The sequence below is a fragment of the Asterias amurensis genome, chromosome 20 (genome assembly GCF_032118995.1).
Source record: "Asterias amurensis chromosome 20, ASM3211899v1".
In the NCBI taxonomy this organism is placed as follows: domain Eukaryota; kingdom Metazoa; phylum Echinodermata; class Asteroidea; order Forcipulatida; family Asteriidae; genus Asterias; species Asterias amurensis.
In genome coordinates, this window is record NC_092667.1 from 1,555,882 (window position 1) to 1,582,658 (window position 26,777).

At 39.3% G+C, this 26,777-nt stretch overlaps 1 protein-coding gene across 8 annotated transcripts in view; it reads left to right on the plus strand.

Annotated features, from left to right (window-relative positions):
• LOC139952532 (otoferlin-like) overlaps nt 1-26,777 on the plus strand; it is a 129,525-nt gene that overhangs the window by 60,570 nt on the left and 42,178 nt on the right. For 6 of the 8 annotated variants that reach the window (XM_071951693.1, XM_071951695.1, XM_071951691.1 and 3 more), the window contains 11 exons: nt 930-1,064; nt 3,563-3,589; nt 8,256-8,417; nt 10,110-10,250; nt 11,593-11,754; nt 13,280-13,448; nt 15,368-15,747; nt 18,423-18,434; nt 19,881-20,000; nt 22,465-22,567; nt 23,384-23,604. In XM_071951693.1, the coding sequence (XP_071807794.1) occupies nt 930-1,064; nt 3,563-3,589; nt 8,256-8,417; nt 10,110-10,250; nt 11,593-11,754; nt 13,280-13,448; nt 15,368-15,747; nt 18,423-18,434; nt 19,881-20,000; nt 22,465-22,567; nt 23,384-23,604 (1,632 nt within the window). The remainder of the gene's footprint in view (nt 1-929; nt 1,065-3,562; nt 3,590-8,255; nt 8,418-10,109; nt 10,251-11,592; nt 11,755-13,279; nt 13,449-15,367; nt 15,748-18,422; nt 18,435-19,880; nt 20,001-22,464; nt 22,568-23,383; nt 23,605-26,777) is intronic. The other 2 variants (XM_071951696.1, XM_071951697.1) reach the window with 2 other exon arrangements.

A 26,777-nucleotide genomic window follows, 5' to 3' on the forward strand; every position in this document is an offset into this window, starting at 1 on the left:
ACTCCATTCCAACTCATTGTAACCAAACTAAGGCTGGATAAAATAATAGTCTGGTGCCATGCGCAATGAATGTTAGCACTCATTACTGTTATTGGAAACAGGGAACATGACCAAGATGGTGACAGCGTGATAAAGCTCTTTTGACCCAGTTCACCTAACTTCATCATCATAATTACTCGGTTGTGCCATTTTGGGAGTAATATTATTAATAATAGTTGCTTCTTAAATAGCACGCATATTTGTCACTAATTGACACTCAAGGTGGTTTAACATACAGTTCATAAGGCCGTAAGGTGTGTGGGACTACATTTGAATTTTGAGACCTACTCCTTTTACATAGCATCATGTAATGGTTTACAAGGTGCTGTGGCGCAACATGCTGTAATGACCATTCTTAGGTTGAATTTCTACTACCTATTTCGATTGATGAAATTGAATGGTTGACCAGCTCTTACTGCTGGCTTTTACGTAATTGAATGAATCATGAGGCTTAAAGGGTATATGTACTTTTTCCTAACAAAAAACACAATGTCCACAGATTTACATTAAACTTACACAGTTTGAAGATTATGATAGTAGAAAGCTTCCCTTGAAATTTTACTTACTGAAGTGCTGTAGTTTTTGAAAAATGAGTAAAAGTAATAATTTTTGTCTCAGTTTTAGCATGTAAAAACGTATTAACCAGTTATGCTATGGTTTTAGTATAATATCATAACTGGTTAAGGGGATTTTACACAATAAAATAATTTTGGTCTCATGAGACCAAAACTATTTTGTGACTTGTTTTACTCATTTCTAAAAAACTACACAACCTTAGTTAGTAATATTTGAAGGGAAGCTTTCCACTATCATTATCTTCAAACCCTGTAAGTTTCTTCAAACCCTGTAAGTTCAAACCCTGTAACCATATTTCCCTTTTCTCACTGCAGGTGATTGAGGAAACCTTGAGCCCAACATGGAATGAAGTTCTCATCTTTGAGCAGGTCACCATTTATGGCAAGAGAACAGACTTCAAAGACAAGCCACCATTCATCTGTGTGGAGTTCTTTGATATCGACATTGGGGTAAGCACTAAACCATTTACAGCGCTTTTGCTAAGCCATTTTCACAACCTAAAGAACCATCAAGCAGAAAGTACTGTTGAATGTTTAGTTTAACCCTTCCATGCGTTTGACAAAAAACTTCATCTCCCTGCATGAGACCCACTGCAGTTTACTGCGCTCAGGAAAGTTTTAATTAGCCGGGGTAAATAAAGCTATTTCCAATATTTGTTACGCCCAACACCTTTCAGAGGGTCTAGGTATAAGTTCCAGAACACACCACCAAAAAGTCCAATCATGGTCCAATGCAACTTGCATTTTGCTCTATATGGCTTTACACACGAAGCTATGGGACAGCCCTGACCACCCCTTGTGGAATCAATCACTATATGACTACCGGGTTAGCATGGCCATTCAACTTTAGCAGTCTTGTTTATGAAGGTATGAAGTTGGATTACACGGAAGCCTGATTATTAAAAAATAATTGTTAGTAAAGTTATGCATAAAAATGCAAATACATGTAAGTGCAGTGAAATACAGTGGCACTGTCTCAGGGGAGGGTTAAAGACAGTGGACACTATTGGTAAATGTCAAAGACCAGTCTTCTCACTTGGTGTATCTCAACATATGCATAAAATAACAAACCTGTGAAAATTTGAGCTCAATCGGTCGTAGAAGTTGCGAGATAATAATGAAAGAAAAAACACCCTTTTCACACAAAGTTGTGTGCTTTCTGATGCTTGATTTCGAGACCTAAAGTTCTAAACTTGAGGTCTCGAAATCAAATTCGTGGAAAATTACTTCTTTCTCTAAAACTACATGTACGTCACTTCAGAGGGAGCTGTTTCTCACAATGTTTTATACTATCAACCTCTCCCCATTACTCATAATCAAGAAAGGTTTTATGATGATAATTATTTTGAGTAACTACCAATAGTGTCCACTGCCTTTAAGGCACTAGACACATTTGATAATTGTCAAAGACCAGTGTTCTTACCAGGTGTATCCCATGCATACTGTATGCACAAAACAAAAAATATGTGTGTAAAAATTTTGACTCATTTGGACTCATTTGGTCATCGAGGTTGCAAGAGAATAATGAAAGAAAAAAACACCTTGTTTTTTTTATTTATTTCTTGTTTATCCTTGGAAATCCATTCAGTAAGAAAAACTTACTGATCTCCCATGGATCCCAGCTAAAAACAAACTACAGAAGTGAACTTAAGATAAAAATATTACAAATTTACACAGAAAAACAAATTTGCCTGAAAGCTTTTAATATTTGAGATAGAAATTACCTCTTTCTCAAAAACGGTGTTGCTTCAGAGGGAGCCGTTTCTCACAATGTTTTATACTATCAACAGCTCTCCATTGCTCTTTACCAAGTATGCTAACAATTATTTTGAGTAATTACCAATAGTGTCCAGTGCCTTTAAGCAGACAACCATTCTAAGTGAACTTAACAGTGGCATCTTCTTGAGTTATCTGCTTTTAGCTTTAAGACACTAGACACTATTGGTAATTGTCAAAGAACAGTCTTCTAACTTGGTGTATCTCAACTTATGCATAAAATAACAAACCTGTGAGAATTTGAGCTCAATCAGTCGTCGAAGTTGCGAGACAATAATGAAAGAAAAAACACCCCTGTCACACGAAAATTACTTCTTTTTCGAAAACTACTTCACTTCAGAGGGAGCCATTTCTCACAATGTTTTATACTATCAACCTCTGCCCATTACTCGTTACCAAGTGAGGTTTTATGCTAATAATTATTTTAAGTAATTACCAATAGTGTCCACTGCCTTTAATGCCTGACAGACAGATTAACGGAGTTACAAGCTTGGACATCTAGAAACTTTGTGCATTTTGTTGACACCCTGTTGCAAATGTATTTTCACAAACTGCTTTAGCCATAGTGTCTTTGCTCTTGAGTTTGCAATCTGAAGTATAATTTGCTCAATACATAGGTTAACATGCGGACGATTCTGTTTGTGTATCGGCTGTTACTCCAACTTGTAAAAGGCCTGTGCATGTTACCAATATGCATGCAAATGGCACATTGATTTGTTCATGTACTTGTTGAGTTTATTCATGCTATTTTATGATCCATTTGAAGAGCTTTCAAAATATTTGTTCTGTGAACGAAGTTGAAAAGCTGCATAAATCTTGATGTCAGGCATGAAAAGTTGCTCGTTATTCTTAATTACAATCAGTAATTTTCCCAATGAGCTATTATGTAAGGGACTGTTGAAATGGCAGATATGGTATTTTAATTATTTTGTAATCCATTTCCTTCCAAGACATTTTCCATACTGATTATCCTGACATTAAACTGTACTTGTGAATGTTTTCTCTTTCCTAATGGCAGAATAATCACTTCTTCTAACTCAGAGTTGCAACGCTCTTCCTACAACTCAAATTTTAATTTTATGTTTTTATTACTTTACAAGAAACTGGACAACTAACTCTGTATTGTCTTTTCATTTTTACAACTTGACTATCTGTGGTTGCTAACAAACTAGGTAAACCCGATAAAATTAGCTCAAAAGGTGAGAGACTGCTTAAAAATCAGAAGCACAGTTAATCATTGGATAGTGGTCATGCATGCTCCAAAACCGGTTCAAACCGCCTAGAACCAGTTCAGACTGGTTTACAACAAAAATGTCCTTCTTTATAATATGCATTGCATTGAAAGCTTTCTTGGGCTGTGTCCAAATCAGCGGATGCGACTGTGGCTTAATCGACATGTGAACATAAACTTAAAGCATATGTGAGCCATAGAAACAGCCGTAGTCATAGCTGTAGCCGCTAATTTGAACACAGCCTTACTTGACTCATGAAGTCTTGAAGCCTGTTAAGCCAGGGGGTGCCATTGGTGTTGAAGGGTGAGGGATAACTCGATCAGCATGCTTAGCAATGCTTTCAGGGTTGAATTCATTAATCGGTTCTTCTTGAATCAAAGAATATCCCTGCGTGCCATTCTTTCAAGGACTACTTGACAATCTGTTGGGTTCACGCATCTACAACCAATTTAAAGAAGTGTCCCAAACTACAAAGCATTTTCTGATTCTTGCCTTTCTATGTTTGTGTTGTTGGTTATCTGTTTGTGGATCTGCTTGTTTATATGTGGCCGTTGTAATTAGTGGCCGTTGTTACTAGTGTTGTCAGGCGTTTGTTTCTTCGTTTGAAACATTTTTGGATGAAAGGAAAGTCACAAAACAGCCATGCATTGTTTGAGGGTACCCATCAAGTTACAGTGATACAATTTTACCATTGAATGGTCACGTTGCCTTGGATCGGTTGAGTTGGTCTTTGAAAGGCGTTTGTAACCGTTTGTTATAAACTGCATTATGGTTAGAAAGATGTTGTAAAAGTAGAATACAATGATCTACACAAACATGCTTCGAAATTGCACGGTTTACCTTTTACCTCGTCGACTAACACTGTCGGCCATTTATGGGAGTCAAAATTTTGACTCCCATAATTGCATGTTAGCTCGCAAAGTATAAGGAAAACAACGCAATTTTGAGGCAAATTTGTGTGGATCATTGTATTTTACTTTTAAAACATCTTTCCAACCTTATGCATTTTATAACAAACGGTTACAAACGCTTTTCAAAGACCAATTCGACCGATCAAGGCAATGTGTTCCTTTAAAGTCGTAGCCCGGCATTGTCATCACAGCATAAACACTCAATGGAATCGATGCCAAAGATGTGATTCAGAGATACAGCTTGCAGATTGTATTCATTGATTACTAAACCACACACATATTCACTTGTTAAGGCCCACAAGTTGCTGTTGTTACGCATAGCAGTATCCAGCCATATAAAAATTGATGAAAAATACGTTCCACTAGAGAACTTACAAAACTCATTTGAATAAGGATATAGTTTAAGGTGTTCATTTGTCACGCTGTCTGTATACATTTCACTTGACTATTTTGGAAAATGGATACATATCAATGCATGTATCATATTTATTCAGCCATTTTACACGCATATTTTCATAATTTTTAATTATTCACCAAATAAACCACACTTTGCACACACTTGAATGCACATTTTTAAACACGTTGAATTGTTCAAACACTGTCAAAGAAGGTAATGGTATGATAAGTCAGACTCATAATGTGTACCTTGTTTGATGATTCCATTAAAGTTTACATTGTCAATGGTGGATGTGATAACAAATAAGACACAAGAATTCATACTCCATTATACGTGTATGTCACTATTTATGCCAGAACATTATGTTAAAACGATACTCAGTGTGCTGTCTGCAGATGCTACATGTAGGTCAATTTTTTGGGCTGATTTGTCTCTTTAAGTTTATGTTTCTGTTTAAATTTAAATTTGTGTATTTTTTTTAGGATAAATAAACAAATAATATATATATATATATTTTTTATTTTTTTTTTTTTGGGGGGGGGGGGGAATCAGACCGTGCAACTTTTAGAACTCAAGAAATACTCAAGATGTTAAAGGGGCTGTGTTGTCTTGGATTGAAGCAGGCCTATGGCTCTCTGTGGAATTATGAACTCTAACCCATTTACTGCGCGCCTTAGTTCCAGATCATACGTATGGCATGCGCATAATACAGTAACTTGTTGAGGGTTCACAATTTCTTATACAGATAAAGCCTGCTGTGATCATGACTACATGTACATGTACACTTAAAGACAGTGGACACTATCGGTAATTGACAAAGACCAGTCTTCTCACTTGGTGTATCTCATTATATACATAATATAACAAACCTGTGAAAATTTGAGCTCAATCGGTCGTCAAAGTTGCGAGATAATAATGAAAGAAAAAACACCCTTGTCACACGGAGTTGTGTGCTTTCAGATGTTGATTTCGAGACCTCAAGTTCTAAATCTAAGGTCTCGAAATCAAATTCGTGAGTTGTGTGCTTTCAGATGCTTGATTTCGAGACCTCAAGTTATAAATCTGAGGTCTCGAAATCAAATTCGTGGAAAATTACTTCTTTCTGGAAAACTACTCCACTTCAGAGTGAGCCGTTTCTCACAATGTTTTATACTACCAACTTCTCCCCATTACTCGTTACCAAGAAAGGTTTCGTGCTAATAACTATTTTGTGTAATTACCAATAGTGTCCACTGCCTTTAAATAAGTCTTGGGTACCATGATTTATTTATGCTAAGTACAAACTCTAGGTGCTTTGTATTTTTCAGCAATTTCACATTTGCAAGCTTGATTCTTGCTATTTTAAGCGCACCACATTTTAACTTCTACCAGAACATTTCAAGGGGCATCAAGACAATGACCTGCAGCTACATGCAAATATATTTTCCTATTCGTCAGTTTTCCCTCTATAAGGTTACCTTAAATTCTTGACTGCCTATAGCTTAAAGCGCATGGCTTTTCTTTAATGTATTAACACTGGCATGTTTTCTTCATTTATCTTGCTCTATTGCCAATATGCTTTGCTTTAATGCAATTGGAGACAGATTCAGGTAAAGTACTTTTGAGATGATGCATTAGTTATGCTGTGCTTGCTGTTTCTTTTTCTCTTTTTGGTCTTTAATTGTGTGTTTTCTTTCATGAATGATGAAGTTCATTTAGTTTAGTTTATTGTTTTAGTATTGAGAAATGTTCATCTGATTGTTTTGATTGGTTGATTGATTCATTGATTTATGTTTTTGCTAAGCGCATTGAGAATAAGTATTCAGAACGAATCGACAATGAACACATTTTCCTGACGATGACTAGAGCAAGCTAGTCGAAACGTTGAGACCAATTCAAGAACTGTCTCCGCGGTAGTACAGTTGGTTACGATCCTATAAGCTACACGTAGTAGTCCCAGCCTATTTCTATACCATCTGCCCAGGTAATAGTTAATAAGCAGGACAGTTCTTTTTAGAACTGAGAAGTCTCCCGAACACCCGAACAATCTACTCCGCGGTAGTACAATAAAGCAAGACAGTTCTCTAAAGAACAAACTCTACCTGGCAAGTAGATACACACATGGTGTTACCGCAAACCAATGCAAACCAATATATATTGATACCTCACCATGCAATGCCTTAAATGAAGATAGTGGTGACTAGCATTCACAATGGGACTACAAATAATAATAAAACTTGGTTCTTATATTAATATCACACACATCATAATAGCTACATGTACATGTAGATCAAGTTGTTTCACAACATTAATATCCCTCATCAGGCATACTTATTATAAGTTATCACACAAGCGCAAGAGGAATACGGAAAAATATAGCGCTTCTGCGTCCCATATCCAACAAAGCCGATGGCCGAGTTGGATATGGGACGCAGACGCGCTTTATTTTCTGTATTTCCACAAGCGCGCGTGTGATAACGTATTAATCTTCAAGCAAACTTGGCGCGTAACCATAGAACACACAAGACTAAGGTAGTGATATTAGCCGTGCAATATAGGTTTTTATCACCACTCCATTCTGCGAATCTGATTGGAGGATTAGCGCGTACTTGAAGATAAAAAGGTTAACGACTGTCCTGTGTGTGCATGTGTATTGAAGCTGCTTTGGTGAATTATGCATGAGTTACCCAATTTAGGAATTGGAGATTGACTTGCTAAGTGTGATAATGACACTATGTAGTTCCAACAGAAACTCATTTGTAAAGTATTAAGGTTCAACTAACCAATTGTTTAAACCCTTTGCGAAGACCAATGTTTTGCCATCCTTGAAAGTTGTTAATGAAAAAAAAAAATATCTGGGCCTAATTTCATAAAGCCTGTAGGCATAAAAGCTCGCTAAGCACAGAAAAATCTTGCTCAGCAGAAACTGGTTACCACCCAAAATACAATCAAGTTTACATTGTTGCAACTGGGGCCCCACTCATTTTTTGCTTAGTAAAGAACTTTGACAGGCAGTATTTTCTGCTTAACAGCTTTATGAAATTGGGCATGCTCAATGCTAATAGACCCTTGCCATGAAATGTGTAAATTGCACGTAGCGCGTGCGCACTAACATTTTGGTTGGCAAAATGACGGAACGTTGTGCTGTTTTGTACACGGCTAATGGGTGCGTGACGCAGACGCGATTGCGCGTCGGCTTAGTGCACAACTCTATGGCGTTTGCCAACCAACAGAGTCTGTACGCATGCGTGAATGTAATTAGCATATTTCATGGGAAGGGTCCATTCCCACTGCTACACGTAACTCTCGATGCTAACCTTGTTGACTGGGTGTTTTGTTCTAACAGGGAGGTGCTGAGTTCATTGGGCGCTCGTTAGTGGTGCCGTACGTGAAGCTTCTTGATGATCCATACTCTAAGCCTACCTTCCCACCATTACTACAATGGCATAGTATCTTCAGAGGCCAGGCTCAGGCTGGAGAGATGCTGGGCGCTATCGAAATGATCCAGGTAAGATTCAACGTCAATCACTGATCGTTAAAGCCATTATACACTTTCGGAACAAACAAAAAAATAAAAGTTTACAAATTTACAAATAACTTACAGGGTTTACAGATGGCAATGGTGAAAGACTTCTCTTGAAATATTATTCCATGAAATGCTTTACTTTTTGAGAAGTTTTGCAGTGAACAATATAATGTAGGCTTTACCCTAGCCATTGTAAGCTCTAGGATGTCCACTTGTACTAAAAAATCAAGCCCATGTTCTTTAATATCCTGAGACAAATAGTTTTGCTCTAGAAGGTGGAAGGTTTTGGGTTTAAAGGCAGTGGACACTATTGGTAAGTGTCAAAGACTAGCCTTCACAGTAAGTGTATCTCAACATATGCATAAAATAACAAACCTGTGAAAATTTGAGCTCAATTGGTCATCGAACTTGCGAGATAATAATGAAAGGAAAAAACACCCTTGTCACACGAAGTTGTGTGCGTTTAGATGGTTGATTTCGAGAACTCAAGTTTTAAATCTGAGGTCTCGAAAATTACTTCTTTCTCGAAAACTATGGCACTTCAGAGGGAGCCGTTTCTCACAGTGTTTTATACCATCAACCTCTCCCCATTACTCATCACCAAGAAAGGTTTTATGCTACTAATTGTTTTGAGTATTACCAATAGTGTCCACTGCCTTAAACTCCTAATTAAAACTAGTAATTACACGCATGTACATCAACTCTAATGTAGTGCATCGCCAGAGATTGCTCATTGCACTTTAATTATATTACCCCATTTACTGGCCCATTTATTTCGTTCCTTAAACCATCTCAGCTCTCTGGGGAGTATACAGCCTGTGCTGCTAAATATGTAGCGCACTAAGCTTAATCAATCACAAGAACCATCTCTGCCCTCACAGGTACCCATTTACCCCTGCATGATGAGATCCCTGGTGTTTCTGATCAGCAGAGTGTGGGTTCGAATCCCCAGCTGTGACACTGTGTTCTTGAGCAAGACACTTAACCATTGCTTCGTCCTTCGAATGGGACATAAAGCCGTTGGTCCCATGTGTTGTGTAATGCATGTAAAAGAACCCAGTGCACTTATCGAAAAGAGAAGGGGTTTGCCCCGGTGTTCCTGGTTGTGGCTGCTTAATGCGCCGTAGCACCTTGTAAACCCTTATAAGGTGCTAAATAATTGGGTCTCAGAATTCATCACTGCAATAACCTATCTTTATGAAAAGTTTGTATATACTCAGCGCCTTGAGTACCTTGTTTGGTAGATACGTGCGCTATATAAGACTTTGATATTATTATATTATTATATTATATTATTATCCAATTGTACATGTAATTAAGTGTCTTGCTCAGGATAACAAGCGTCATGACCGAGATTCGTACCCACACTCTGACGACTCAGCGACCAGAGCCTGGTGCACTAAACTGCTCCAATTAGATAATTTCTGGGACGATAGGTGGCAGCAGACTTACCGGGTAAAGCCATTGTTCTCAGAATTATGCGCATGTTCAGAACTACGTAAACAATGGAAATTTACCCAGTACATGTAAGTCTGCTGCCACCTAGCATTGAAAGTCTCCCATTGAGTTGCTGCTTCAAATATGTATGAATAATCCATCCACCACATCAAGCTGATAAAAGCTTATTTAGCACATCGATTAAACACATTGTGTACACTCTCTATTCCTCTTCAGTTGACACCTACTGGTGGTATTCCGTCTGATGTCCTCAAGATTGAGATTCCTCCTATTGACCCTAAGAGTAAGGAGAAACTGCCTCCTAAGGTGGAGCTGCCCATGGAGATAAGACCCAAGCTGTGCCGCTATAGGATTGAGGTATGTACATGTACACTCTCACTCTCCTGGCAGAGAAGAGTTCCTTCAAATGATTATCTGAAATCTCTTTAACACCCTCTAGGGCAAATAATGATTGTTCTTCTGTTTCTGACCTAGCTCTCTGTTTCTGACTTTCCTCTCTCTAAACCTGAATATAGATCATTATTTGTTTACAAAATGAGTGCATTTACTATGCAGATATTATGTTATTCATAGTTCATAGATTACACATACGTTTACAATTATGAGATTCAGTACTCAGTGTACCGCTAACCTCATCTCCAGCTTTTTACTCGCACCTGTACATAATTCTATCTGCACCTGACACAAATTCCTGTTGCCTAAGCCAACCCATGCGCTCAAACGCAGTGCGTACATCTTCAACCATTTGAAGGCTGCACTTAACAAGGAAGAAGAAAAAGGAAGAACCAGTTTCCCCTGTGTGATGAAGCAAAATTTACACACAAATTCAAATTGAATGGTTGAAGCAATCTTTACGCATTTTTGGTTTTACCCTTGACACCAATGTGTGTAAATCACTGTATACGCAGTACTTTCCCGAGTTCTTTGAGAGAAAAAATCCACACTATGCCTATAGATGGATTTTGTTCACAGGACTTGGGAAAGTACAGAGTATGCAGTGCTTTACACACATTAGTGTAAGGGTAAAACCAAATATGGCACAAAATAAATGCTTATCAATTTCCATCATGCCAACTTTTAACATTTGATATTTGGCAAAATATTACTATGGTGGTCATTGAAAGTAGCGAGATGGACCGCCTCTCTTGTTTGAATGGGCAGGGGGAAACGCTGGGCAATCCAATATTGATTCACCACCACAATGCAAAGTCTCAAATCTTAAATACACCCTGAGGCCTGATACTTAACAGAACCAATGAAGACGATTGCCCCCCTTGTTGCCCTTGAAATGCTCAAGTAAAAAAGTAGCGTGCCCTTGCCCTTTCGAATACGAAGCATACAGGCCTGCATTCTGATTATTATATACAGGGTGTCTCAAAAAAAAGGTAATCCTACTTTAAAGGGTTTTTATGGCCAGACTATTATGTTTACCAGCAGAAAGTATGGCATCATCTTGAAGCTGAAACCTTGTGCTTTCCAATGATACATTTGGTTACATTCCAGGGTCATGCATCAGCGAGCACCATTGTCTTGAAGTTGTGGTGCATAAATGCAGTTGGTTCACTTTTGAACCCATGTCATTTTGGCCTTCAGACAGAGTGTCTGAATAGTCTGGCCATAAAAACCCTTTAAAGTAGGATTACCTTTTTTTTGAGACACCCTGTAAAGTATGATTCAAAGATTCAATGTTATGATTCAGGTTGTGTTCTGGGGAGTTCGTGAGATGAAACGTCTTCAGTTAATGACAGTAGACAAGCCTCGTTGTGATGTTCAATGTGGTGGAGAAACTCTCTCATCATCCATCATCTACAATGCACAGAGGAATCCCAACTTCCCTGATAATGTGCGCTTTATGGAAGTGGTAAGTAACTAGTTTTTCATTAGTTCACATGGGGCCTCAGTGCGTAGAGAGCTCGCCTCACGATGTAACTTCAACTTCAATTAGAGTATGTAAGAAGTACTTTAAAAAACAACTTCTTCCTAATATTGACCCCAAGCACGCATGTCACACGCGGCAACTGTGCCACGCTCAACATTTTGGTTGGCAATTAGGTTTACGTGTAAACGCCGCGTCGCCTAAAATGCGCATTTCATTGAATAACGCACAGTGACGATGCCTACCAATATGGCGCATCCAAGATTATTTGATGATGACGTCAGGTGAATTGGGTCAATAGTGAATGATAACAAAGAGGTCTACTTCACTCTACTTACCGGTAGAGTCGAATTACTAATTTGCATATTCCCTATGCCGTGAGGCAATAATGTTATGAATTTATTAAATGAGTTTACTTTTTAAATAACTTAACTTAATAAACAAGAGCGTAAAATAATATCTACTACTTATTTATTTTGAAAACTCATGATTGTAACTTGGTATTTATATTTATTCTTTTTGAAGAGGCCAGACCTTGTACAAGCTTAGGTTTCTTGTCAGACCTCCCTATTCTGTTATTAAAGGAACACGTTGCCTTGGATCGGTGGAGTTGGTCTTTGAAAAGCGTTTGTTATAATATGCATATGAGTAGAAAGATGCTGTAAAAGTAGAATACAATGATCCACACAAACATGCCTCGAAATTGCACGGTTTTCCTTTAACCTCATCGGCTAACACGGTCGGCCATTTATGGGAGTCAAATTTTTGACTCCCATAAATGGCCGACCGTGTTAGTTCGAACAGTAAAAGGAAAACCGTGCATTTTCGAGGCAAACTTGTGTGGATCATTGTATTCTACTTTTAAATTATCTTTCCAACCATATGCATTTATAACAAACGGTTACAAACGCTTTTTTATAGACCAACTCGTCCGATCCAAGGCAACGTGTTCCTTTAAGTTCCCATAAGTAGTTTTCCCCTATATTGTACTACCTAAGTATGGAAATAAACCTGAAACCTAAAACATTTTGATGTGCCCCTTTATACATTAGGGTAAGACCAGCTACGATATAGCATCTTTAAAGGAAAGGTACACGTTTGGTAATTGTCAAAGACCAGTCTTCTCACTTGGTGTATCCCAACATAAGCATAAAATAACAAGTCTGAAAATTTGAGCTAAATTGGTCATCGAAGTTGCGAGAAAATGATGAGAGAATAGACACCCTTGTTGGACGATTTTGTGTGCTTTCAGATAGGAATAAAAGACTTCTGGCTAGAAGTCTTTTATTATTTTAGTGAGAAATTACCTCTTTCTCAAAATCTATGCTACTTCAGAGGGAGCCGTTTCTCACAATGTTTTATACTGTCAACAGCTCTCCATTGCTCATACCAAGTCAGTTTTTAAGTTAATATTTGTTTTGAGTAATTACCAAAAGTGTACCTTCCCTTTAACAAGGTCTTCTGACAATGCACACTTTATCTATCTCATAACCGATTCATTTACCCCCAGGACCTGCCTGAGAATGAGCACTACTGCCCGCCACTGACCATCCGTGTTGTTGACTGCCGCCAGTTTGGACGCTTCAGTCTCGTTGGTACCCACACAGTCAGCAATCTAGCCAATTACAAACTCAATCCCAAGAAACTAGAGGCTATTTCACATACTCTGCCAACATCAGGTAAATTATAGACTTCAACCGTTCCGATAAGACGTAAAACTGTTGATTGGAGTGTGGTGTAAAACATGTAAAAGAACGCAGTGCACTTATCGAAAAGAGAAGGGGTTCGCCCCGGTGTTCCTGGCTTGATTGGCTGCATATTGCGTCATAGCACCCTGTAAACCATAACATGGTGCTATGTGGAAGTGTCATGGCCGAGCGGTTAAGAGCACCGAATTCAAACTCTGGTGTTTCTGATCAGCAGAGTGTGGGTTCGAATCCCCAGCCGTGACACTTGTGTCCTTAAGCAAGACACTTCACCATTGCTTCGTCCTTCGGATGGGACGTTAAACCGTTGGTCCCATGTGTTATGTAACGCATGTAAAAGAACCCAGTGCACTTATCGAAAAGAGAAGGGGTTCGCCCCGGTGTTCCTGGTTACGATCGGCAGCAAATTGCGCCACAGCACCTTGTAAAACATTACATGGTGCTATAAGAATTAGGTCTCATAATTCAAAAACAGTCCCACATCTGGCAGGAAATACTGTGTTACAGCGCCAGGAGCGTCACTGAGTGACGAACATGTGCGCTATATAAGAAGCCACAATTATTATTATTATTATTATTATTATGTAAAAGGAGTAGGTCTCATAACTCAAACGTAGTCGACCACAATCCACATACCTTGCAGGAAAACACTGAACGTTAAAGCGCCTTAAGCGTCACCGAGTTTCGGATATGCACGCTATATAAGAAGCCATTATTATTATTATTATTATTATTATTAACAGTTCAATATTTGGCGTATAAACATGAAACAACTAAGAGAAATGGTAAGAACGATGAATTGATTTTGCAGGTACTAAACTCAAACAAAGGAAAAGAAGCAGATTTGAGTTGTTTACTTCTTAAGATGCTGCCAATCGAACTAGGAATACCAGAGCGAACCCCTTCTATTATTGATAAATGCACTGGGTTCTTTTACGTGCATTACGCAACACACAGCAAAAATGGTCAAGTGTCTTCCTTAAGGACACGACCGAGACTCGAACCCACACTCTGCTGATCAGTAACACTAGAGTTTGAATCCGGAGCTCTTAACCCCTAGCCCACGACACCTCATGGTTTAAGTGTCTTGCTTGAGGACACAGGTGTCACGACCGAGACTCGAACCCACACTCTGCTGATCAGAAACACTAGAGTTTGAATCCGGTGCTCTTAACCCCTAGCCCACGACACATCATGGTTTAAGTGTCTTGCTTGAGGACACAGGTGTCACGACCGAGACTCGAACCCACACTTTGCTGATCAGAAACACCATAGCTTGAGTCTGGTGCTCTTATCCACTCGGCCACGAAACGTCAACAAACATGTTCTGTAATATCTTCTGCAATATTTTTGCTTTGTTGAAAAAAGAAAAAAAAAATGGTGCAGGGTAATTCAGCAGAATTAATCTTATCCAGCTGCTGTAGCAACTGTAAGTATGGTGTTATGGGTGGGGGGTCCTTAAGGCCGGGTTATAGTCGGTCGCGCGCAATCCTAAGACTGAGGCCTAAAAACTGTGTCTTTTTATGATCGCGCGTCAAGATTTCCATTGCGCAACCATCGCGCGACCGACTATAACTAGGCCTTTATGATGTTGTGAAACATGGTCGTGATTATATTTTCTTTGAGTGGTGTATTCTTGGATGTTCAAGAACACGTATGATTTCTGTTCATGTATCTTCCACCTGAACGATGACTGTGTAGAGCCATTTTGTATAGTGTTCTCGACTGATCCCTGTTGAAAGGTGATGTGTGATCGTTCTGAGTGTATTGTTCTCGGGTTGTGTTCTCACTCGTTCAGGCATGCGAGGAGGGCACTTACGCAGACAACAAACTGCCCAAACTCAGCCTTTGTGTCATTGTTTGAATTGTCAATTTCTACTTGTTGTATCTAGTGATTTCTTCAATGGACTTTGTGAGAGCGAGCGATGTTCAGAAAACTTCGGCACCTCCAAGTCTTTCTCTTGGCTTGTCTCAGAAAGCAGGCAATGGCAATGTCCTCTTAGCCCCACCGATAGTGGTCGGCAACGGGCGTCACAACGGTAAAGCCATGTCTAAGATGGGCTCCAAAGCTGGGTCTAGACCAGCCTCAAAGGCAGGCTCCAAAGCTGGATCAGTCAAAGGTGAAGATATTGTGATCAATGTGGAAGCCCCTGGTCCGGAGAATGGAACGCCCCAAGAGCCAGGTCAGACTGTCATTGATATACCGGCTGATGGGAAAAAACCACCAGAAGGAGGGGAGAAAACCGAGCTCGGACCTGATGGACAGCCCAAGGTAAGCAAGTTTAACAGCCTAAGTTTAACCTTAGTGTTTTTATCAAATGATTTTAAGAGTGAATTGAAAATGACTGATTCATTGAGCACAACCCACCAGAGCAAAGACCTAGGTATAGCATGAACATTTGTAAAATTCATCACTTTCGACCAATCAAAAAACAGACATGTAAAGCTTACGTCACTGCAAGTTTATCCAATGATATCATTGTATTCAATGAAATCACTGGTTCTGTAAAACCAGTACCTGTCTTTATCCTTGCGGATAGAGACAGGGGACCAGTCTAACCTATCATAAGCTAAGAGTTTGCGTGCATGCAATCACATTTCCATTGTTGACCATAGCAATGACGGACAGGGGTCTATTGGGGTGTAAACTTGTCTGAGTTTTGAGTGAAATTTTATGCTTGTATTTGCTCTAAGGGTCAAAGCTCAATGGATCGGTCTATTCAGTAGATGTTTGTTGAATCTAGTCTGCACTTTTCATCACGTCAAGAAAATATTACCATTTCACAGAAAAATCCTCATTACATTTTATTTTGATTTTGGGGGGTTGGAGAAAGAATTGACTAGAGTTTGATTCAAACCAACGATCTCTGGATTACCGAGCCGGCGCTCTACCAACTAAGCTATCTAGCCCTATATTGGCAGTGGCCCTTTTGTGTCAATACCTTTGTTCGGGGTGCTAGTCAATTGTTCAACCCCCAAAATCATTTTAAAAGTTACCCAGTCAGTTTCCCTCTAGTGGTTTACATTGACACATTTTATTTTATGTGGCAATGTTTCCCTTGACCCCTTCACCCTGCAGTGAATTGAAAATGGTTTGAGATCACAAGCACAAGTCACAGTTTCATTGTTTGATGGTGCATGCAAAGATCAGGAAATGCCATCTGACTTTAGTGAGACTTATCTTAACATGACAACTCCTTATAGACAGAGATACATGTACTGTTGTTCCAAGGTGTAAAGTTCAAAGGGTGGATCATCTTCTACCACTAAGATGTTTGGGGTGGATTTCAGAACCAACCCAACTCATTTAGAGATAATCATAACATGGTGTTACCGCAAACCTTTTCATATTATAATTGTTCATGTCGTTTAGAAGCCAAATGGCACCTCCTGATCTTCGCACCAAATCAGTTGCCACTATTTTTATTTCGTATATGACACTATGAGCTGCCAACTCTACCGGCTTCTGAAGAAAGCCCCCTGAAAATCAACAAACCTTTCCGTGTGATGAACAAATTTGAAACTCTGTCAATTTATGGGAACTTTGTCTCTAGACGCCTCTCTTAATATGTATGCATTTAAGGTAATGTACGTCATAATGCTAACCCAAAACGAGGCGATGGGCGCAGCCGCTGCAAGTGGTGGCGGACGTGCGCCCATAGCCTCATTTTGGGTAAGAATTTTGACGTCATGCATAAATATTAAGAGTGGCGTACTATGTTGAATGTAAAGTCTTAACATCTCCCTGATTGTTTGACAAAATCTCCCTAATTGAAAGATGCAAATGTTGGCAGCTCTGTGTACATTAATGCACGATACCATTTTACAAGTGTTTGATTGTTGTATAGATAGTTGCCTAAATTGTATTTCATGTTTATAGATGGCTAGATTAGATAGTACATGTATGGCTTTCCCTAGCTAAAGGTAGCTTTCTATTGTTAGCAAATAAGGGGGAAGTGGAAAATGTGTTGTGCATGAAATGTTGATGTTTGTTTTTCTTCTGAGAACAGACATGACAGAGTACCCCCCCCCCCAAAAAAAAAAAAAAAAAAAAAAGATAATAATAACAGTTAATTATATAACATTAAAATAGAGAACAACAAAACAAACCAACTAAATAAATAGACACTTTACAGAGAAAGTTAACATGAGGCTAGAGAAACTGACCTTGAGCAGGCCTGGAATTACATGCAGGCCACAGAGGCAATGACCTCCGTTGCCCCTGGTCTTGGCCTTGATGCCCCATCAAAAGTTTCCTATTGACTTAAAGATTTTCCAATGGAAGTGCCCTTTGCAAAATGAAAATGGCCTTGCCCTTTCAAAGATGACATTCAAGGCCTGCATGAAGCTATGGTTTGTTTGGCTCTGAAGTAAAATCCACCAAACTCAGGAAGTCGAAGGAAAACCGACTAAAGCCGGCCTCAGGTCGACCATGGTCGACCATGGTTGACCTTGTTGCAACAAAAAACAGTCGGCGACTGACTTTTCAGGATAACACTGTGCCTGAGCTAAGGCCATCGGGAACGTTTTAGTCAGCGATTATTAACGACCTGAGCGTAACTGCGATGATTTTAAGACAATCTGAAATAGTCGAAAGAGTATATTTCAACTTGTACGACGTGATCCCGACAGTCGAGAACCAATCGTAGGCGCACGATTTCTCAGTTGTTGTGACCTGAGCATATTTTGTCTGCGCGTTGCCGACGGTTTGTTGCAGGTGCAAGAAAATCGTAGGTCGACCTGAGGCCGGCTTGGGATTTTAACAATAGCAATGGCTGATTTTCTTGACACTCTAACTGTATGTTTTGTAAACTTTTTTTCTACCCATTTGTTGATGTTGTCTGCCATGTTATGTTTCTCCTGTGAATGTTCTTACTTGAACTCACCACCTTGACCTCTGACATCACCACTGTAACCCACTCACTGTCAACACTTAATGCATGTCAGTCTGCGTCATGGGTAAGTTGTAAGTTTTAGTGCATGTTTAAATGTTTAGAAAAGCAGAATACAAGAAGGTCATGGGAGGAAGTAAAAGCTCCACAAAATGTATGGTATTTGACACTGGTGAACTTCTTTTCACATTGACTGTTGTCTAATCTTTTTGATCTGTTTGTTAAATAAACTGACAAAATGAATCTGGGGTGGAGTTTACAAGGGTAGTCCTAACTAAGGACTAGTCCTAGGCATTGCTAAAGAGATAGGACCAGTCCTAAGTTAGGAGATAGGACCAGTCCTAAGTTAGGAGATAGGACCAGTCCTAATTTAAGAGATAGGACCAGTCCTAAGTTAGGATCCTAACTTAGGACTGGTCCTATCTCTTAGCACTGCCTAGAACTAGTCCTAAGTTAGGACTACCTGTGTGAAATCCACCCCTGTAAACATAGCCTATTGTGCCAGAGTCAAATTAGCCCGCTGAAACTCTGAAATGAAATTGAAACAAACTCACGCTCATTTTATTAATCAAATATATGAAACATGTAAATGTATGGATTAATACTTTTGTTTGTTAACCAAAGCACATGACCTCATACCATCACGTGATATAAACTGGCTTGTAATATTAACCCCTTAAACCAGTCATAATTTGATGTATTTTAGTCAATAGAACAATGCTAATACCCAGTACGAACTGTTCTTAGTGATCCACTTACTTATTTTGTAAAAACTAATAATTATAATAACGATTCCTTTGTTAAATTCAGTGGAAACTATTGGTAATTACTCAAAATAATTATTAGCATAAAACCTTACTTGGTAACGAGTAATGGGGAGAGGCTGATAAAACATTGTGAGAAACGGCTCCCTCTGAAGTGAAGTAGTTTTGAGAAAGAAGTAATTTTTTCCTCGAATTTGATTTCGAGACCACAAATTTAGAATTTGAGGTCTCGAAATCAAGCGTATGAAAGCACACAACTTCGTGTGACAAGGGTGTTTTTTCTTTCATTATTATCTCGCAACTTCGATGACCGATTGAGCTCAAATTTTCACAAGTTTGTTATTTTATGCATATGCTGAGATACACCAACTGTGAAGTCTAGTCTTTGACAATTACCAATAGTGTCCAGTGTCTTTAATATAACCAATAGACTGAAGTACAAAGTAATACCTCAAACGAAGCAGATATTTTTTCGATCGATGCTCTCCTAGCTCAATAATTTTCAATGGCTTTTCCTGACTTCTAGCTTACAACTTTACTATTGAAACAGAAGAGAAAGTTGCCAAACACAACACCTAAATACCAAAAACAAAAGTTTCTATTTACTCACCAAAAACCTAAATCAAAAAATGAAGTCTGACTTTCTTTTGATCCACCTGTCATTTATAATTCATACTGAATGGCTCCTTTGCTGATTTATGTCTCCATTTTTAACCAAATTAATTTGATGACTACCTTCTTGTTTTTAGGCTGAGACTCCTGGAGGGCCCCCAGCAGAAGGCATCCAAACTGACAAATCTGACGATTCAGATGAGAGTACTCTGGACTGGTGGTCCAGATACTTTGCTTCAAAACTTGCCCTAGAAAAGGTCAGTAAATTACTCTCATTTAATCATTTTATGGCCGAGGTCATACTTGTATGATCTATTTTCAGTCAGTTAGTTGAGCGAGAGGATGCTGTCTTCAGCCGACGCCTTCTCGGGAAACTCTGATGGTCGTCTTCCACGCATCCGCGTCCTACATGTAAGCTCGGATGTTTCCTGTTGTGCAGCGTCCTTCTTCAGCAGGTCTATAAATGAAGTTCTTCTCCTGCCCTTATTCCTGATTCCGTCAATGGGTTCCCAGAGAACTAGGGGGCTCACAGCTAGCTCTGGATGGCGTACACAGTGGCCAGCAAGCCTCATCCTTCGTTCCCTGATCTTAACAGTTACCCTTTGTATGTAGGGCAGCGTAGAGCTGGGAGTTTTATATATTCCTAAAACACCGTTATCGTACATGTACACATGTGTACGTTCCTTTTTATGTACTCCAAAAGTGTCAACAATCGTACTTGTTATACCTCTGTAACAAATTGTGAAGTTTGGTTGGTCGAGAACCAACCACATGACGTGCAACAAAAACGCATGTACCATGGCTAAAGATGCGCGCTACGCTTAATGCACAGCGCGGCGATAACATGAAAAGTGATGTTAACTGGTGTACATTACCTTGATCGTTCCCACCGTTGGTCAATTTCCAGCACTGTGTACGAAACACACACGGGTTCGAGGGAACACAGGTGAAGAATTGTTTCTTATTTGAACTGGTCGTCTGCTTATTAAAAGCCATTCGACCCTTTCGGTACAGAAAAAAAAAAAAAAGTTCACAGATTTACAAATAATTTACAGGGTTTACAGAAGGTAATGGTGAAAGACTTCTCTTGAAATATTGGTCCATGAAATGCTTTACTTTTTGAGAAAACGGTAAAACAATATAAATTCTCGTTAACGAGAATTACGGATTTGTTATAAACACATGTCATGACACGGCGAAACGCGCGAAAACAGGAGTGGGTTTTCCCGTTATGTTCTCCCGACTCCGATGTTCGATTGAGCCTAAATTTCCACAGGATTGTTATTTTATATATAAGTTGTGGTACACGAAGTGTGGGACTTGGACAATACTGTTTACCAAAAGTGTATAATGGCTTTAAACCATGATTAAACTATGCATTAGTCCGTCTGAATAATGTTTGAAGATGACATTAGAACTTGGAGAAGAGGAATAACAATGTTACCAAGGTATAACAAACAATTATTGCAAGCTGTGACTGGGGTCCATGGGTTTTGTACATCCGAGGGGGCAAATGGCACCCTCGGCTTCGCCTCGGCTGCCATTTGCCCCCTCGGATGTACAAAACGCCATGGATCCCGTCACAGCGTGCAACAATTGTATAATGTGCGTGTCGACCCATAGTATGCATGTTATCACGAGAGGGCATTATCACTCATGAAATACATGTACTATTGACTTTAGGCTGTACATTGTACCAACATGACCAAGGATGCTTAAATCAGCAAGATACATTTTCTGTAGCCTCTAGCCCCCGGGCAATCTATGGGTGTGTTCGTTTAGTTTCCCTTGGTTCGCTTTGACATCATTCCAGGGGCTCACCCGGGTCAGCCCCATAGAGTTATATATAAGAACTAGAGGGCGCACTGGCCTATATACGCGCTCCGGCATGCGCGCAGGCGGCCATTTTCTAAGTTGACAAAACTGGTATCTCACAGCGTGTGTTTATGCGGCCATTTTGTAAGTTGAACAAACAGCATCGCGTGAGCGTTCAATAAAAAAAAAAAATCAAACGTGTATTTCATATTCACACGCGTGCAGAATGACGTGCTTGTCATCTTGCGGTCCCGTGGCGTTTGTGCACGAAGCATCACTCGTGCGCCCTCTAGTTCTTATATATAACTCTATGGTCAGCCCCCAGTGCCCTGGGCGAGTGTGGTCGATTGATTAGCTCTTGTCAGGGGCTCACCTGAGTGAGCACCGCGGGGTTGACCCAGGGAAGCTTATCGAATGCACCCAATGTGGCTACATGTAGTTGGTATCACACTGCTAGAGAATTGCAAAGGTCGTGGGTTCGAAATCCCATCCAAGTAATATGCATGCGATTTTGCTCACAGAGCTCAGGAAAGTACCAAATATACAGTGCTTAGACACATCAGTGTTTTTTTTATATTATTTTTTTTATGCAAGTCGCCAGACACACAAGGCCTGAAGGCCACTTCAAGGTGTGGGCTACATCTATTTTATTCCAGAGGCCTTTGCTACCTACATTGTACTCCAAGGTTTTTACAGTCCATACGGATGTAGGCTTGGGTATCATCAATCCAAAGCCTGGTCGGTAGAGCAGAAAGCACTACCTCCCCAATTGTACGTAGCAAGTGTCACGATCGGGATTCGGACCTAAACTCTGCTGATCAAACACCAGAGCTTGAATCAGGTGCTGTTTACCTCTCGGCCATGACACGCCACCCAAGTTAATAAATTTCCGTTGTGATTATATAGGAGCTTGATGAGTTGGAGCAGCGACATGGTCCTAATGAGAATAATCCAGATATGGAAGATGGAGACAGTGATGCGGAACCTCTGATTGAACCTGCAGTAGTTGGTAAGCATACAACTTGGGCCCAATACATCTATCAGGGCCCAATTTCATAGAGCTGCTAAGCACAACAATTTGCTTAGCATGAAATTTCTTCCTTCATAAAAACAGGATTACCATCCAAATGACCATTTTTTGCATGTTGCTTCTTACTGGTATTCAGCTGATGTTTGCTTGTCCTGAAAATCACGTGGAAATTTGAAAGTCCTAAAGCAGTACTCTTTTGTCCTAGATAGTTAGGCCGTGTCCGAAACGGCGACTTCGGCCACAGCTACAGCTAGATTGCGCACGTCTGTCTATTCCTCAACACTGGCAGGTGCGCTGACTAGCCGTAGCTGTAGCCGAAGTCAATGACGTCATGTCTATCCATTTTTAAGGCCGTGTCCGAAACAGTGACTGTGGCTACAGCTACGGCTAGATTGCACACGTCTGCCTATTCTTCAACACTGAAAGACACACTGATCTAGTCGTAGCTGTAGCCAAAGTTACCATTTCGGACACATCCTTTTATTTTGTAGAAGAGCTTTTTGATGTGACCCCAAATTAGTAGAACTATCTAGGTATTGACCCTCTTCACCTGACGTCCTCATCAGAATAATCTTGGATGCGCCATTTTGGTGGTCAACGTCAACGTGCGTTATTCAGTGAAGTGCGCATTTAAGACGACACAGCGTTTACAAGTAAACATAATTGCCAACCAAAATGGTGAGCGAACTGCCTGTGACGTGCATGTAAGGGGTCAATAGGATTAAAACAATCAACGGTTCTAAAAACCAAAGGTTTATCTCTGAAAACCTCATGTTATGTTATGGTTTTTTCTAGTGGTCGAGGAGGAAACCAAGAAGAAAAAAGATGCCAAGGAAAAGAAAGAGGCCAAAGAGAAGAAGGATAAAGCAGCAGCAGCAGCCAAGAAGGATAAGCCCAAGGAGCAGACAGAGAAGAGCGCTGCATCCGGAGGCAAGATGAGTAAGATGAGATCCGGTATGAAGAAACTCATGAAGAAAGAAGACGAGGAGGATGAGTTTATGATGAACATGTTTGATGTGAGTAAAAAATTGAGTAGTCTGCGAGTTTTATTTACTGCAATTTATTGCTTAGCAAATTAAATTAAAGGGTTTGGTACGGTACTCTTTGTACGACACAAACACAGTGTCTACAGATAAAGATAGTAGAAAGCTTCCCTTAAATATTACTTGCTGAGGTGCTGTAGTTTTTGAGAAATTAGCAAAACATGTAAAGAAAATAAATTTTGTCTCAGGAGACGAAATTTATTCTAGCCTATACAATGGATTTACGTGACTCTCCTGAAAACCGAGAACCTGTTGTCACTCTTTGTACGAGCGAAACAAATCCTCTCATGGTACATTGTAGGTGTCTGTCTGCACACCCTACTCAGTGGGAAGTCAGGTAGGATATACTCATCAGCCGTCCACTGTCAGCCAAAAAAGTTGAGCGGAATCTGAAGTTGTTTCATACAATAAAAATATCCACCGAAAGTCTGTCCAAGATGTTTTCATTTAAATGAGTCATTCCACGTGAAGTGGTAAAGTTTCATGGCATATTTCCCTGCATGCTCTTCCGTTTTAAAAACGACATTTTACTATTCTTAATTTTGCTTTTCTTTTGCGTAAAACGAGTTACTTTTAAAGGTATATCTCTACATTTTTCCGCTTCGCTTTTGGTGTTTTGCTAATTAATATTTTTTTATACTGCATGCATTCTGTTAATTCTTGCCATTCTAATGCCAGGAGGAGGTTAAGGTAAGAATGTGCCCATGGTTGCAGTGGTGTGGAATAAGAATGGCAAACAAGTCACTGTAAATCACATGCCTTGGTTAATGCGCCGTATTTTTTACTGCCTGAGGCCGCTCTCAGTAGTATTTTTATCACTTCCGATTCACCCTGCACAGTTTTAATCGCCGTTCTGTTACTTTCGTTGTGCCATAGTTTTAAGTTGCTTTAGAGGTGGATAATAACGGTTCCTTTGAAGGTCTTATTGTCCTTGATGGATTGGATGTCTGTGGTGGTGATGTGTTCAAGTCTTAAAAAGACTTGAACACAGCTATTAAAATAGCTGTTTTGTGTATGAATGAATATACCCCTGGAAGTGATACAAATATGTTTGAGAGCGCCCTCACGCGGTCAAAAATATTGCACATTGTGTGTCGTCTTTTTTCAGTTTTTTTTTTTAAATTGAAGTCTTTGTGGTTGCTGTGATGTAAGCTTTAATTGTTTTTATGTTATGTGGTCTCACAACATTCAGAAAAGTCTTTGAGAAAGTCTCTGCTAGGGTTGAAATGTCAGGCCACTAGCTATGTCTTTGTAAAATTAAGAAAAGGCATTTTAAAGGGGCTGTACACGATTAGTAATGGATGAACATTAATTGCAATAAAAACCTACATGTTAAAGCCATTGGACACTTTCTGAACAGAACAAAAATTAAAAGTTCACAAATTTACAAATAACTTACAGGGTTTACAGAAGGTAATGGTGAAACACTTCCTTGAAATATTATTCCATGAAATGCTTTACTTTTTGAGAAAACATTAATAAAACAATTATCAATTCTCCATAACGAGAATAACGGATTTATTTTAAAGACATGTCATGACACGGCGAAACGTGCGGAAACAAGGGTGGGTTTTCCCGTTATTATCTCCCGACTCCGATGACCGATTTAGCCTAAATGTTCACAGGTTTGCTATTTTATATATAAGTTGTGATACATGTACACGAAGTGTGGACCTTTAGACAATACTGTTTACCGATGTGCGATTGCTTTAAGAAGTACAGGAGCTTTGTATAGTATGACGCATTTTGAAAATAACTTCACTTTAAAGTACTGCAGTTATGGAAAAAGATACAACTTTTTATCCCTTAAAGGTGGAAACAAGAAGATTACCACGCCTATAATGTAAACTTCTCAGATTGTTACAGTTTTCGCGCCAGAGTTTCGGAAATATTATCTCAATATGCGACCTTTTTTTAATTAAACGTTCTTAGGTTAATTTTGATTTATAAAGTTCATTAAATTTATATAGGATTCAAACAATCGGTTTCAAAAACCATAGGTATACAATGCATTTAAAAGATGAAGTTGAAAGTGAAAAATATAAATGAAATCAAACAGAAACAAAGGTTGTATCAAGGAAAGTGGCCACAGGAAGAACCTTAAGAATATGTATTATTAAAAGAAGATCTCTTTAAGGCAGTGGACACTATTGGTAAATACTCAAAATAATTATTAGCATAAAACCTTACTTGGTAACAAGTAATGGGGAGAGGTTGATAGTACAAAACATTGTGAGAAACGGCTCCCTCTGAAGTGAAGTAGTTTTCGAGAAAGAAGTAATTTTCCACGAATTTGATTTTGAGACCTCACATTTAGAATTTGAGGTCTCGAAATCAAGCATCTGAAAGCACACAACTTCGTGTGACAAGATTTTTTTTCTTTCTTTATTATCTCACAACTTTTGCGACCGATTGAGCTCAAATATTCACAGGTTTGTTATTTTGTGCAGATGTTGAGATACACCAAGTGAGAATACTGGTCTTTGGCAATTACCAATAGTGTCCAGTGTCTTTAAAAATGTAAGAGGAAACCACATCAGACAAACTTTAAGATCAGAAAATAGAATTAGCTGTTGCAAAGTCTACACCATTGTTTGTTTGCGAGTTGTATGAAAAGATAATGTTTTGGCACTTGCACATTTTGTTTTGAAAACTACCAAAGTATCTGCACAATTTATTTCGTTTAAAGACTTTCCCTTGACAAAATGCTTGATTGAGCACAATACATGTATTTGTACACAAAGCACGCACATATCCCACATAGGCCTGGGCGAATAATTCGAATATCCGGTTAATGGCGAATAGGTTTTCCTATCCGTAACCGCGAATGCCTTTTTTTTCTTAACCGGATATCCGCATAGGGCGCGAATAGCTATTTATAAACCGGATAGTTCTGTAATTACAACCAAGTAACCGGATATTCTTTAATATCCGAATATCCGCGGACGTCGGGCGACAACTGACATGAATGTTTTGTCTGAATCCTAATGAAACTTCTATTAAGACAGCATAAAACAGCATAAATTAAGTATTTAACTATGCTCACCTCCGTGAAGAGTCAAAACAATGACATTTCTGACGTAATTTGTTCAAAGATTACAAAAGTTTTCCTTCACGTAGAGTCATCCACGATCAAAAGAAAAAGC